Source organism: Octopus bimaculoides, chromosome 18 (assembly GCF_001194135.2).
Source record: "Octopus bimaculoides isolate UCB-OBI-ISO-001 chromosome 18, ASM119413v2, whole genome shotgun sequence".
Taxonomy (NCBI): Eukaryota; Metazoa; Mollusca; class Cephalopoda; order Octopoda; family Octopodidae; genus Octopus; species Octopus bimaculoides.
Window position 1 is genome coordinate 16886157 of NC_068998.1, and position 15741 is coordinate 16901897.

Consider the following 15741-nt stretch of genomic DNA (forward strand, 5'->3'; position numbering starts at 1 on the left):
ACTTAAAAAGAATTTCTCTTCTTTTTTTATCTAGATTTGATATTTTCTTCTGTCTTTGATTAAAGAATATGAATCGGATTACATTAATATACTTGCTTTCTGTGCCTTTCAGGATCTAGGATTGGTCCAGGAAAAAGAGTATGCTTTGGTGCTGCATCGACATTCTCGAACATCTGGCGGCAATAATGACAACACAGGGGGACAGAACAACGATGAATACAACGTTGGCGTCGTTGTGAAGTTGGACACCTTGGGTGGTAGTGGAAGCAGCAGTACTGGGAGCAGTACAGGGGCAGTGGGACAGAATTCCAGCAAAGACAACACTGTACTTCAACTGGAGTTCTTCCTTGTCCTCACCAGCAAATGTGAGCTGCTGCCCACACAGAGTTTTGTGCAGAAGCTGGGCGGGGCTCTTCGTGCTACCAGTGCATCAACGTCGCCGGGTGTTGAAGAAGAATTTGATCAGGTCTATGTGCCAGTTAAACAGCATATTGGCGTCAGGTCTGAAACTACCAATAAGACACGTGGCCTTTCTCCATTCCATCGTTTGGTTACACGAGAAGTAGATGCAGCCAAGTAAGTAGAGTAAAGTTTCTGTTCCTATCAACTAAAAAAAAAGACATCCAGTTCAATGCTAAAAGAAAGCTTCCACAAATGCATGCAAAACATTCAGTATTTCAAGGTCTTGAATTCAATATCTTAAAGACTGTCAAAAAATCCTTTCTCTTTTTAATCAACAAGCATGGCTGTGAGATTAAGAAGCTGCTTCCCAGCCTCATGGTTTCAGACTTGGTCCCACTGTGTGGTGTGGCATCTTGGGCAAGTGTCTCCTACTAGAACCTTGGTTTGACCATAGCTTTATGAGTATATTTGCTAGATGGAAGCTGAAAGATACCTATCGCACACGCACGTGTGTGCATGCATCTGTGTTTCCTTGCCTTCATGCTGTACAATAGTTGTAAATGTGTGTTATAGTCATTTTTGATCCTCTGTGAAAACGTATCCAGACATAGGGAAAATATTATCTAAAAGGTATTGAGTACTATTTCTATCATCTTTATTACCAATAGTCACTGTCATTAACCCTTTAGCATTCATATTGCTCTGTGAAATGCGATGCTTATTTATTCACATTATTTTGAATTAGTCATGCATTATTTCATAGCTTTCAGATTTTGCTGATGTGATTCTTTATTTTTGGATTGGCATTGTAGGGTAGGTGTGAGAGGCCAGACCTAGCCAGTCTGAACATAAAATAGGTAAAATATTTTAGCCAATTATGACCAGTTTAAATGCTAAAGAGTTAAACTTGGTATTGTCTCTTTTGTTATCAACTTGATGGTCTTCATAATCTTTATTGTCTTTTTTATGACATCCCCATAGCTTAGCAGTTCAGCCAAAGAGACTAACAGAATAGGTACCACTGTTAAAGTACTGGGGTTGATCTCTCGATTCAAACCCTTCATAGCAGTGCCCTGGCATGGCCACAGTTCAATGGCTGAAACAAATAAAAAATGAAAGAGAGCATAGTAATGAATGAAGCATATTTGCAAGTTTATTTTCAGATATATACCATTAAGATTTTCATGTTGGGTTCTCAATGCTTTACTGTACTACGAGAGTATGTCTGTAGATTTCTAACCAACATTGTATGTTTTGACAGATGTAAATATCTTATCTATATATGTATATCATGTACCAGAAACATTGTAAACACAGTGATTTATTAAATTTCCTGAAGTAGGTGCTGGTGTGACCATGTGGTAAGAAGCTTGCTTCCCAACCACGTGATTTTGGCTCGGTCCCACTGCATGGAACTTTGGCCTAGCATCTTCTGTTATGGCCTCAGGATAACCAATGCCTTGTGAGTGGATTTGACTGACAGAAACTGAAACAAGCCTGTCGTGTGGGCTTGTGTCTTTCTGTCTGCGTTTGTACTCCACCAACACTTGATAACCAGTGTTGGTGTGTTTACATCCCTGTAACTTAGCGGTTCAGTGCAAGAGACCAATAGAATAAGTACCAGACTTGAAAAAGAAAAAAAAAGTACTGGGGTTGACTCATTCAGCTAAAAATTCTTCAAGGTGGTACCCCAGCATAGCCACAGTCTAATGACTGAAACAAGTGAATGACAAAAGATGAAGTAATTCCAGAAGAGATTCTTTTTTTTTTTTTGTTTATTTCACAGGAGAAAGATAGAAAGGACAGTTATGTCATGCATGGCCAAATGCCGCCGAGACATATTGTGGGAACGGCTATTAAAGGGAGGACAAGAAGAAGATGGGAAGAAGAAGAAGAAATCTGAAGGAGACGAAGGAGTAAGTGGACATTTTTTTCATTTTTCTTATTCATTGATTTTGTGATATCTGCAACAGCTGCCATTTCTTGGTCATTATAGTATGAGAAGCAGAGAGTAACAGTAGTGTTTCACAGAAGGCGATAAGTCGATTACCTCGACTCCAGTGATCATCAGATACTTATTTTATTGACCCCAAAAAGACCAAAGGTAATGTCGACCCTGGCAGAATTTGAACACGGAGCATAAAGACAGACAAGATGTAGTTAACCATTTTGCCTGGTGTGCTAACAATTCTACCACCTTGCCGCCTATATTAGGTTAATATTAGATCATCTTAGGCAATGTTACATTGGCACAATAACTATATTAACTTTTTTTGGCATATCTCAAGGTAAATAGATACTAATGAACATCATCACTAATTAATGTCCGTTTTCCTTGCTGGCATGAGTTGAAATGATGTAACAGAACAACAGGGCTGCATTGTGCTCCAGTGTCAGTTTTGGCTTGGTTTCTACAACTGGATGCCCTTCCTGATGTCAACCACACTACAGTGTGCACTAGGTGTTCTTTTTGTGCCACCAGCACTAATGAGGTTGTCAAGTAGCTTGCAAGACTGGAAAAGAAAAAAAAAACGAAGAAGCAAAAGGAAAAAGCCTCCTCAGCTAGGTGGCGGCGGTGGTTGTTGTCGTTTATGAGAAGTGGTTTTATGCCAAGTATTAGGGGGTTAAAGTATGATAGAGGGATAAGTACAGGTGTCTTTGCTATAGAAAAGATACATAACTACTCTGCATTATATAAGGGTGGATGGGAATAACTAGGAAGGAGATATGATAGTAGTGGTGGGGTGCCAGAGCAAACCCTCAAGCAAAAAGAGAGAATATGGGCCCCAAAATAAAAAATATTTATTAAACCAAAACTGGAAACAAATTTCTTGTTTGTATATTTAGTAAATATATGTTATCAATAACAGTAATACTGTTACACTATCCGTTAATTATAGATGTCACATTATCTTAATTAACAATGGCAAAAGTATGTACCCGGCATTACTTGTTAAGTGACACTCCAGTTAGTAGAGTGTAACCAAAGGAGATAAACCCAGTAAGCTCAGCTATCGTTCTTTCAAAGATAGACAAACTCAGAGAGACAGGGGGACTCTGCCATTTATATTACCTAAGTACCTCTCTCTCTTTCTCTGTAGATTTTGGACTATCCAAAACTATTTAACACCAGCCATCATCATCATCATTATTATCACTATTGTTCATACCGTAATGGCAAACCTTTTTTTAGCCTGGCATAAAAAATGTTTATTTCTTTAATAGTTCTGTTATTGCAATGTCACTTACATATGTATACAAGTGTTTTAGTTTGAAGTAAATACTAGTCTATTTAGTTGTAAATAAATATCAGATTCTGTGAGAAGGAATAAACAAAATTGAATTTTAAAAGAAGACAACAGTTATTTTAAAGATATATTTATATCACCTATTTATCAGATTGTGTAAATTATAAGCAAATTTCTGTGTATGTATTTTATAAGACCACAAAGAAATTTCACTCATCTTTCTATTTTGACCAAGCTTTTGTCTTTCAAACGGTTTTAATTTTCATTTTCTACCATTTCTTTCAGCTTCTTCGTCTTACATATTCTGAATTTGAAGAACTGATGTGCATGGTTGAGTCTTCATCCTTAAGTGAACTGGATGAACGACTTTTACATTTCACTAACATGGGTCGTAACTGGTTCAATACATTACTTACTTACCTTCCCAGTCGATATGGTGACCAGTTTCGACATTTCGTCAACGCTGATGGCAAAATACAATGTGCAGTATGTAGGATTTTTGAAATATTCTCAAATTTTATTATCATGAACCACGTGGTTCAGTATTTTATGTACTTGTTAGTATACCTACAACTAAGTTGGGGTGGTCACAACTTAAAAATTGGAGATGAATACATAAATAATACGAAGGGGTGCTGAAAAGTTCCAGGCTTTAAGGGTATCGCAAAAGGCCTGGCTGGAGGCCCAACCTTCTGGTTTCTTTTACAGGGCTTCAAAAAACTGAAGGACTGCTGCAATAAGTATGTAAATCTGAGAGAGGAATATGTTAAATAAAATCATAATTAACTGATCCTTCTGTATATTTTTTTACCTAAAGCCAGGAACTTTTTAGCACCCCCTCACACATCAGCGTGTGTGTGTGTGTGTGTGTGTGTGTGCAGTATTTATGTATGTAGGTTACTGTATGTTCTTGAGTACAATGTGATCTTTATTATAATGCACACACCCCCACACACACACAAACACACATGCACAGTGTGACCCCACTGCACGCAATGCAACCACCCCACTAAAAGTCTCTTGTATATTTTATCCTTTTTTTTTTTTACACACTGCTATAATACATCTCTCTCCCACCACCACCACCACCAATTAGATCGCAATGTTTTGTTATTATATTTTTCTTCATTACTGTATTTGATGGCATAAAAAAAGTGCAGGCATATTAGACAGCCCCAATTTCAGGTGTGGATAATTAGTTTAAAAACAGACAAACTTTTTTAGCACATTAAAGCATGTAATATTTAAAGTGATCTTGCAGGAGGAGGAATTTCAACCATGTTTCGTGGTCTGCTACCACAACAGCTCCTTTATAGGATCCAGTTAGCTCAAGACATCATCAGGAGGAACCACGTCCGGTTTCGGCCCCTACTCCTCTACCGTTTTGATGTGGCGGGGCCCCCTCTTTCGGAGGTGTCTTCAGCTCTGGTGTTGGGTGCATGTCTTCTTTCTTCTATTCCCTGGCCTCTTCGATGCAGCATCAACAAGTGTCAGCGTCCGACTGACTGTCTTGTCAAATTCTCCTTTTTATACCTGCTGCTAGGCTCCAGCAGGCTGCCCCAGCAAGTATTACAACTTCATGTATAGGATTTGGGGTGATCTCTTGGGATATTTTTTAAAGAAAAGTGTCTTATAACTGTATCATAATATAATTCTTTTATATTTGTTATTAGGTCATTGTCAGTCCAGACTACTCAGATACATGTATCCAGTTAACTGTAAACAGTGCTGTGGTGAGAGCTGTGAGTTCAACATTAACTATTTCATTTCACATCCTTCAAAATTCATGCCTATCTCTCTTGTCTTCATTTTCTTATAGCTGGTTTATTTATTATTACATAGACCTCACTAGTGCTGGTACCATGAAAAAAGCACTCAGTACACTCTGTAAAGTGGTTGGTATTAGGAATGGCATTCAGCTATAGAAGCCATGCCAAAGCAAACATTGGAGCTCAGTGCATTCCTCAGCTTGGTTGATTCCTGTCAAACCATCCAAACCATGTGAGCATGGACGAGGGATATTAAAATATAATAATAATGTTGGCATAGAGCAAGACAGTTAGGATACACAATTCAATCTGTGTATTTGCAGTGTTGGTTCCTACAACTATAAGATCTTTCATTACTCTAGGTGGAAAAATTGCAGTACCAAATAATAATTCAAATCAAGATCATCCAAAACTGACTCAATGGTTCTTATAGGTTTTTACACTCTAAAGTTATGGTTTGATGTAGTGCACATCAACATTACTAGTTTTGGCATGATTACACAAAATTTTTTTTGCATAATTACATACATCATCATTTAGCATCTGTATTCCATTCAAGCCTGGGTTGGACTTGCTGGCCTCCAGTTGCTATGGTTTAGGGATTTGCTCTGGTGTATTTACGGTGTTAAGAAGTTATCAATAAACTGTTAACGTTAATTTTTATTATAGAAAAATAGCAAAAAATCAGTTTTTGCTCTAAAACCACCTAAAAACACCTTTAAAAGGTGTCAAAACTATAAAATCCATTAACTTCAAATCAAATGAAGTTAACGGAAGTTAATTAGTCTGATAATGATTTCCAAAGTTAATTTAAAAAAGTTAAATTGTTAACAAAAATGTTAACTTTGTTAATTAACAATTAATGGCTTGGTGCCCAAGTTTGAATTTCACCCTTTCTCAAACATGTAGGTATCTGTTGGTGATATTTTTGTGTACAGTTACCTTTCATTTTCAGTTCAAATTATTTATTTAATTTATTTATATATCTATTTTTTGTTTTTATATTATTTAGGATTTGAGTCTTTTGAATCGAGAACCAAGACCAGTTGGTCCTTCACAATCTCAAGAAGATGAACAACATCAAGAAGCTGTGCAGAATCTTGTTGAAAGTTTTATCGGTGCTTGCTGTTTTCATCTCTGGAGCAGCATGCTGTAATATGCAGAAATATATTTTTTTTTTAAATATTTTTTTCCGGCAGGAACAGTATGCACTGAAATGCAATGGTCTATTCATCAGAGCAGTATGTACTGACATACACTACTATATTGATCAGAGCAGTATGTACTGACATACACTAATATATTGATCATAGTAGTTTGTACTGATATAGGCTAGTCTATTGATCACAGCTGTATGCTTATTTATTGATCAGAGCAGTATGTATTCGCATATGCTAATATATTGACCACTGCAGTATATACTGACATGTTAACATATTAATCACTGCAGTATTTACTAATATACACTACTATATGGATCACAGCACTATGTACTGACATACACTAGTATATAATCACAGCTGTATGCATTGATGTATACCAATACAGTGATCTGAGCAGTATGTACTGACATATAGTAATATATTGACAACTGCAGTATATACTGACATACACTAATATATTGACTGTTGCAGTATACACTGACATACACTTATTTATTGATCACATCACTATGTACTGACATACAGCAATAAATTAGTCATAGCAGTATGTATTAGCATAAGGTAGTGTATATTGATCACAGGTGTATACATTGACATACACTAATCTATTGATCAGAACAGTTTGTACTGACATATGCTTGTGTGTTCATCAGAGCAGTATGTACTAACATATACTAATACATTGATTAGAGCAGTATGTACTGATGCACACTAATATATTGATCATAGCTGGTATGTACCAACATATACTGGTCTATTCATCAGAGTAGCATCTAGTGACTAATTAAATGTACTGGCCAAGATCAAAAGTATTATAAAAGATATACATTGTTCAGCTGACTAGAACAATAGTTGACAAATGACATGGCACTGGTATGTTTGATCAGAGCAATAAACAAATTATAATAAATACAAACAAAACACCACGACCTGCCCAAGTCTGGCTGAATGTTGGGGATTTCATGCCAGTCTGCAAGAATGTCCTTATCCAACATTCATGTTTCAGCAGCACCATAATTCAAATTTGAACCAAATGGATTTTCATGTTAAATAAATATTTTTTTTATTGAGAAACAATAAAAAAAAAAATTGTTTTTTTACATAAAAAATCTCTGACTGTTTTTTCCATAAGCTCAACCATGTATTAAAACAATAATGTCAATGTTAACCTTCACATTTTGCTAAATTCACTATTTACACACTTTTTCTGCAACTACACTGTTTGCTATGCAGTCTGTGATTCTATTTCTCAGTGATGTTTTTTGTTTTTTTATTTAAATTACAACAAAATTGTTATCTATGTTTGGATGTATATATTATTATTATTATTTGAAAATAATTTGTATGCAAAATATCTTAATTTTTTATTTTTTGTTATTTTTCCTCAAATATTTAGATTTAAAAAAATTTTTCTTTCTTTAATTTAACGTTTTTTTTTTCTTTTTTTTTTTAAGTATTTATTTCTTGAAATCTTGAAATCTTTGAGATTATTTTGTTTTACATTGTGATAATTCTTTACCTTTAATTAAAAAAGAAACAAAAAAAGAAAAATGTAAAAAAAGTTATTTTTTAAATGTCTCTTAATTTTTAGTCTAATGTTCTGGACATAGTGACAGTGTTACTTACTGTAAGATTATGGAATGGTATCATGAATTTTAAATGAATTAGTCACAATTTTACAACTCTGAGTATTTGGTTATTTGTTTGGTAAAAAAAATTGCAACCAAATTATATTTGTAACAAACAACATAAAAGAAATTCTATTGGTGCCGCAAAACAACCTATTTGTATATACTTAGAATATTTTTCAGTAAACCTCAAATGTCTTCGCACATGTACAAAAGAACAATAAATAAAGCAGGCAGTTTGATATCAGCTTTTATGTTAAAAAACACACTGGCTGTATGTGGTGCTTAAAAGATCCAAAATTTGCTTAAGACAAAAGCTAGATAAATAATAGGAAAAAAAAAATTACCCTGTGTAGCAAAACAAGTATATTTAGTTCCCTCATCATTTTCTATCCTAATTAGTTACTCTTCTAATATTTTCTCAGGTGCTGTCACAAGACGATTTACATAAGCCTTGAAGAAAATACTTTGAAGAGAATTTTATATCCAAACTAAATCTCCTTTCACCTTTGTATTTGGTGTCAAAGCCAAATCCTGGCAAATAGTACCAAGATATCTCTCTCCTTCTGTTTTGCTTATTTTCGAGTAACATTTTTAAAATTAATATCGATCACTGTATAAACAATACTCAACGGTGAATAGCAGTATTGTTTTTATTGTCAAAATCTTTTATGTAAATTGCACAAATTGAATTTTGTTTCAAATGAAATAGAAAAACTATCAACAAAAAAAAAAAACAAAAGAAAAGACCCTCCCACCTCCAAGATGTCCTAGATAAATTGATGGCTTTATTTTTGATTCTATTCAAAACATTGCATTAAATTGGTTTCCATGACATTAAGATATATGTGGTTCATCAATTTTTATTGCATGTATGGGTTTTAAGAACTATATTTATTTTAAATATCAAATATGCTATAATTTGGGCCATGTATAGATTTATCATGGTTTGATTGAACAGAATGCCAATCAAATTCTATAATTCTGGTGACTAGCTCTTGTAGTCTCAGAGAGACTGCTTCAATGATATTTAAAGATCATTGTTTTTCATTGCAGATGTTTTGGCCCATAGGCTTAAACATGATGTCTGTTGGTGAAATTGTAAAATATTTTGATCTTTAGTCCCTAAATCTATATGTTCTGAAGTTTCTGAAAGCAAATCATTTTTGTTTCAATAACTAAAACAAGCCATCAACTCTTTCATACTCGGACATTCTCATTTCATGCAATTTTTGATACTTGAATGTTTTGCATTCAATTTTTGATACCTCAGTGAAATATTTATTTTAATTATTTAATGTAATTTTTTTTTTTTTTTGTTTATTACTTTTCTGTGTAATGATTTTTGTGAATATTCAAGTAAAAAAAGCTAAAATTTCATTGCTCCCTTTAATTATCTCCTTTTTATCTAATTTCCCTTCGACATATCACTGCATGATCATAATTATGTAAAAAAAATTTCTATAGCTTCATGATTTCATGTTATATGCCACTAAATTAGTTTTGGAGCTGTATATATGGCTCACAAATAATGGTTCAGTGTATGATAACATACAAAGATAATAAAAATATAAATAATCAACAAGTAAAACTGATAGATTCTGAATTACCTATTAGAAACGAGTTTTTTAAATATTAATAAATTATTTAGAAATAGAGAGAGAAAGAGAAAACATTTCTTATATTAAGGTCTCCCTTTCAAACATCTGTCATCTCATCATTAACATTTATTCAATCATCTTTGCATGTTTTCTTTATATTTACATTTCTATTTAGAACGTTTAATGAAACATGTTTTTTTAAGCTATTGTATTTCAATGCTGCGCCTTGCAATCCTCAGGGAGGAATATGGAGGTTCAGTCTTTGATCAATAGAAATAACCTTGGAAATGGTAGTTCTAAGACAGTCAGCTATATCAAATACCTATTTTCTTCATTATAGTGGTGTTTCTTACTGCTTCCTTTGGTACAAGTTGGAGCAATATTTCTATCTTTTTTATGTTGGCGATGACGACTTCAAAATCTTGGCCTGCAACCAATGTTGAGAACTTTTCAATGATAATCTGATTCATGACACTTGTGAGAAAATAGTAAAAATCTTTCAACAGTTTTCTTTTATTCCATAATGGTGGTTTCATTATCCATTCTGACATTTCTTCAGGAACTAGCATGATATAAATGAATAACTGCTGACCAATCAAATAATTACATTGCACAGCTACTGATTAAAGGGGGTCATAGTTTAATGTCTTCTAATTAGTACTGCTTTGCATATCTGGAAAAAAATATATAAATTCTTATCTCCTGTTTGCGTAGTTTGCCAAGCTGTGAATGGATACACTGGAAAGAGAGTTTGTGTAATTGATGGGTGTTTGATAAGACCACTGGAATAAAAGCAGGATAACATCAGAAGTTTTACTGAAAAACAAAAAAACAAATAAACTTGCCAAATATGTAAATGTTTTGTAGTAGTTTTGGGGGACAACAATTCACAAATATATTGGCCATGCCTGAACAAGTTTTTTTCTTTAATCATAATAATTTTCTGGCAGTTAAGTCAGTTAAGCATGATTGTTACAAATATTTTTCTAACAAAATATGGAAATAACCATTGGTAATGGATAATAGAGGCATTTTTAAAAGCTATAAATTAGATTTATGTTAAACCAAACGAAAGAAAGAAAGAAAAAGAATGGGGGTGCAAAAACAAGGCAAAATCTATCAATAATGCCAACTCTAAAAAGATCAGTTCCTCTTCTTTATATTCCTATTTTTGAAATGACATTATCCAAGCACTTGCTTAACAGATGATTAATACGCTGACTATCGTTCTGGCTTTAGCCTCCTCTGTTACATGGAGTATCTAAGTAATTTCAATATGAAGAATGCACTAATTGTTTTAATATTAACTGCTAAAGGATGGTTTAAAAAATTCAAGTTTGCAAATATTTTCTGTAAAAAAAACCAAAAAAAAACCAAACCCATCTTTTTAACAAACTGTAAATATCCACTTTCATATGAAAGTGTGACAAAGATGTTGGCTGCCTTCATTGTTTTATTTGTCAGATTTGCTCTTTATTTTACCTCTTTACAACTAAAACTAGAGTATCACTGTTTCCTTCTAGAAATGAAGGCTTCCTTTTAAATAGTGATATTGTTTCAATAAGCTCAGTAGACAAAATATTTTCTATCATTCAATAGATACTTGGTTTCCCTTACTATTCTCTTAAATCATCTCTGCTGTTTCTCAAGCAAGTCTTACATTGTGAAAATATTTTCAGATTTTATTTACCACCCACACAAAACACTCAGTGCCTAGGTATATATCTACAAAACTCTGATATAATCCTTTGCTAAGTCTCCAAGCTTAATGGTGTTCCTTTTGCCTAAACTATCTTCATTATGCCAATTTAGAAGTATATAAGAAAAAAAACAAAAGTGATGTTTTGAAACAATGAATCTATGATTGTTCCAACAATCAACTCCATATGTGGCCTTCATCACCTATCTTTTATCTCTTTCCTTTAGCATAGCATAAACATTCAATTTCTTGAATGTCATGGAATAAATTCAGATTCAAAAGATTGGAATTTTTTTAGTTTTTACTCTCGGACTTTTTTTTAATAGTGAAGATATTGACTTGAGACTTCCCTATTTCATGTTTTCCATTGCAATAGTACCAGGTTTGAGGTCTAAGAATTTAATAATATTCTATTCTTACTTAGAAAATCCTTAATATTTTCATTGAACCAATTAAGCTTTATGAGAAGACTGCATATCAAAACGCACACTTGCTTTGCTTCTGTCCACACTTAGGAAAAGCTTCAGTCAGTCAAGTATTGACAGCTCCTTACCTTTCTATCAACTCTGCTTTTATTTCTCTCAATTATGAAATTTCTCTATGTTTAGTAAAGAGTTGTTTGATTATCTTTCTCTTACCAAAAATTGAATGCTTAATGCATTCTTCATAATACATTGTATAAATGTTTATCAAATAACCAGCTCTACTACAATTTCACTCACTACAGGAGGGCAACTTGTGTACTTCAGCTGTTTGTTCCAAGGTTTTGTGTCTACTAATCTCAATATTCTCACTGTAACTTCACAAGGACTACATCAAATTTATATGAGTAATAAATAAAGGAGGGAGATTTGTGCAGTACCAATCTTCCTCTCTTATGAAACTATTCATTCATTTAAAACCTCAATAACCAAGGATGTCTGCTGACAGATTCTGCCCCAAATGTATTTTATTGAGACATGCTCTATCAGTTCCAGAATAGTAGTTTATTCTAATGCATTACTTGAAGTTTGCTAAAGTCCTACTATTTTAAAAATTACTTTTGTTTAACCCTTTAGTGTTCGCATTATTCTGCCAAAATTAATGCTTTTTCATCTACATTGTTTTGAACTAATCATACATTATCTTGTAGCTATGAGATTTTGATGAGGTAGCTGTTAATTTTTAAAACAATATTGTAGGGTTGATGTGAGAGACCAGATCTGGCCAGTTTGAACATAAAACAGGCAGAATACTTTTGGCCGGATATGGCCGGTTTAAATGCTAAAGGGTTAAACCTTTCTCCAGAACAGGGATAAAGAATTTTTTGAGTACCAGGGGCAAATTTTCAATGGTTTAAGGACCCGTAGGCACACATCTCTGAGGCTGAGTCAAATAACAGATCTTTTATTTTGTAAATTCATAGGCATGAAACTTAGATAAAATTACTGCTTTGATTTTAAGGAGTAAACCTTTTTCTGTTATGAGGTTTTATAAAGACTGTTTCAGGAGGCAATTTCAGATTTGAATAGAAGTGGAATTTTGCTTGTGGGCAAGAAGTACCCACCCCTACTTTCCCGTAACAAAGAAATGCCTGTTTTCAGTGGGTCACTTGTTGAAATATGGAATTGTGTATAGCTTAATGTCTTGAATTTTATCATTTGTTAAAAATGGAAGCAACTTTGTACAGTGTTGCTGTCTTAAATTGTTATGTTCCAGTTGTATCAGGGATTCAAAAGTGTTGTTCTCATCATAGTTTCACACAAATTTGACAAACAACGAAACTGCTAAGAAATGGTTCTATTCTGTTTGTTTTGTTTTTAATATCTACTTTCGAAATATCTTTGTGGTTTTTCTCCTTTAAGAAATATATTGTGACTATAGAAGTTAATGAATTTGTTTTCAAATTATTGGTTTCCATATATGAATTTTTATGTCAATCTGTTTTTTTAATATCTCATATTTGTTTCCTTTCTAAAATTTAAACCAATAAAGAGGTAACTAGAATAAACTTTCCCAATTAAATATCTGGCATTTCTCAATTATTTTCAACTTAGACCTACATTTTTAAAAATGAATATTTAATTTCAAAATCAGTTTCAATAGCATATACACTTTAAAGGTAGTACGTGGGCAGAATCTTTAGCATACCAGACAAAACACTTAACAGAATTTCATGTATCTTTACGTTCTGGGTTCAACTTTCACCATGGTTGACTTCGTCGGTAAAATAAGTACCAGTTGAACACTGGGGTCAATGTAATTGACTTTTCCTCTCACCAGAACTTGCTGGCCTTGTGCCAAAATTTGAAACCAAAACTTCAAATTTTTCTTCTATAAAGTTTCATTTCAAATACTTGTATAAAATATGATTCATGATAGAAATCACTATTTACAATATGAAAAAAAATATAGGCTTTGTTTTAAAAACTACAGTAAATTTATTTTGGTTGATCAGTGTAGTTATGTAGTTAACACCCAAACTGCATGACAATAAGAGGAAAATATTCATAATTAGCTAAGATAATTTTGTAGATATTATTCAGATATGTTCTTTCGTGGTACAGTAATTAACAAATAATTTGATTGCCATCTTGTTTAGACTTAATTGCATTGTTCCTTTATATATTGCCACCAACTATTAATTATTACACTATACAGTTTCTGGTCAAATTTTCCATCTAGGGGGATTTTTCTTTTATATATATATATATATATATATATATATATATACACAAACACACACACACACACATATAGTATAATTAGGTGAAAACTTCATAACATGCATATATGAGCTCTTCTGTCGGTCGTTATTTGGCTATCACATGATATCCTACAGTGGGATACATTCCTGGGCTAGATACACATGCAGTACTCCTCTTTACATAGGATTAATACATGGATAATATAATACAAGGGTGGAAAGTAACAAGCTTTCATAGTAGATCACAATATTTAGTTCAGCGCTACACATCAGCTTTGAATGGCAGACTTTATATATCAAAGATTATTATAGAAAACAGTCTTTATAACTATTATACAGTTGCATGCTGCTCAGCAAAGCCATGCATGGGCACATTATTAGGGCAGAATACAATTAATTCCCGTTGAATTCTTCTGGATGCTCTGTTGTTGAGAAGGATTCAATTGTATAATAATTATGAGGAATGTTCTTCTGTACAGATCTTTGACTATAAATTTAGCAACTTAAAGCTGATGTGCAGTGTACAAATAAATGTTGCAATCTACTGTTAAAGCCTGTTATCCTCCATCCTTGTGTTATATTATCCCTACATATGTGTGTGTGTGTGTGAGACGTGTTTATTTATAGGTGTGGCTGTGTGGTTAGAAGCTTGCTTCCCAACCACATGGATCTGGGTTCAGTCATACTGCGTGACACCTTGGGCAAATGTCTTCTACTACAGCCTCAGACCGATCAAAGCCTTGTGAGTGGATTTGGTAAACGGAAACTGAAAGAAGCCCGTTGTATATAAATATATATATATATATATATATATATATATATATATATATATATACGTGTGTTTGTGTGTCTGTGTGTGTGTCCCCCCCCAATCATCACTTGACAACCGATGTTGGTGTGTTTATGTCCCCATAACCTAGCAGTTTGGCAAAAGTGACTGATAGAATAAGCACTAGGCTTGCAAAGAATTAATCCTGGAGTTGATTTATTTGACTAAAGGTGCCGCTCGAGCATGGCCACAATCAAATGATTGAAACAAGTAAGAGAATAAAGGAATATGCATGCATGTATAAATCATTGAATGACAAGAGAACAGTAATTACATTAGCAACTTCGTTAGCTTACAGCTGTTTCTGCTCTAGATGCAGTTCACTCTGAGCTGAGTTCAACATCATATAGCTTTCACAGAGCCATTTATATATATATGATTGTACACACACACACACTCATGCTCACACATATGTATGCACATATATGTAGATATATATTGATCTGCGTGTATATCTATATATGTATATTTTATGCATATGTATATATTTGTGTGTGTGTATATATGTATTTATATGTGTGTATGTATATATATTTATATAACTGTGTGTATATGTGTGTATATATATGTAAGTACAATATGTGTGTATTATGTATATATATATATATATACATATATATATATATATATATATATATATATATATGGGAGAATATACGAAAAAACAACAACAGACGAGGACAGGTGGTGTAAATAACAAAAGGATGTATTAGTAT

General features: G+C 33.2%; 1 protein-coding gene across 3 annotated transcripts in view; it reads left to right on the plus strand.

Moving 5' to 3' along the window:
* LOC106873556 (KICSTOR complex protein SZT2-like) overlaps positions 1–14016 on the plus strand; it is an 84303-nt gene extending 70287 nt beyond the window's left edge. For all 3 annotated transcript variants that reach the window (XM_052974310.1, XM_052974312.1, XM_052974311.1), the window contains 5 exons: positions 113–576; positions 2189–2318; positions 3936–4136; positions 5324–5392; positions 6432–14016. In XM_052974310.1, coding sequence (XP_052830270.1) covers positions 113–576; positions 2189–2318; positions 3936–4136; positions 5324–5392; positions 6432–6575 — 1008 coding nt within the window. In that variant the 3' untranslated portion in view covers positions 6576–14016. The remainder of the gene's footprint in view (positions 1–112; positions 577–2188; positions 2319–3935; positions 4137–5323; positions 5393–6431) is intronic.
* The last annotated feature ends 1725 nt before the right edge of the window (positions 14017–15741 follow it).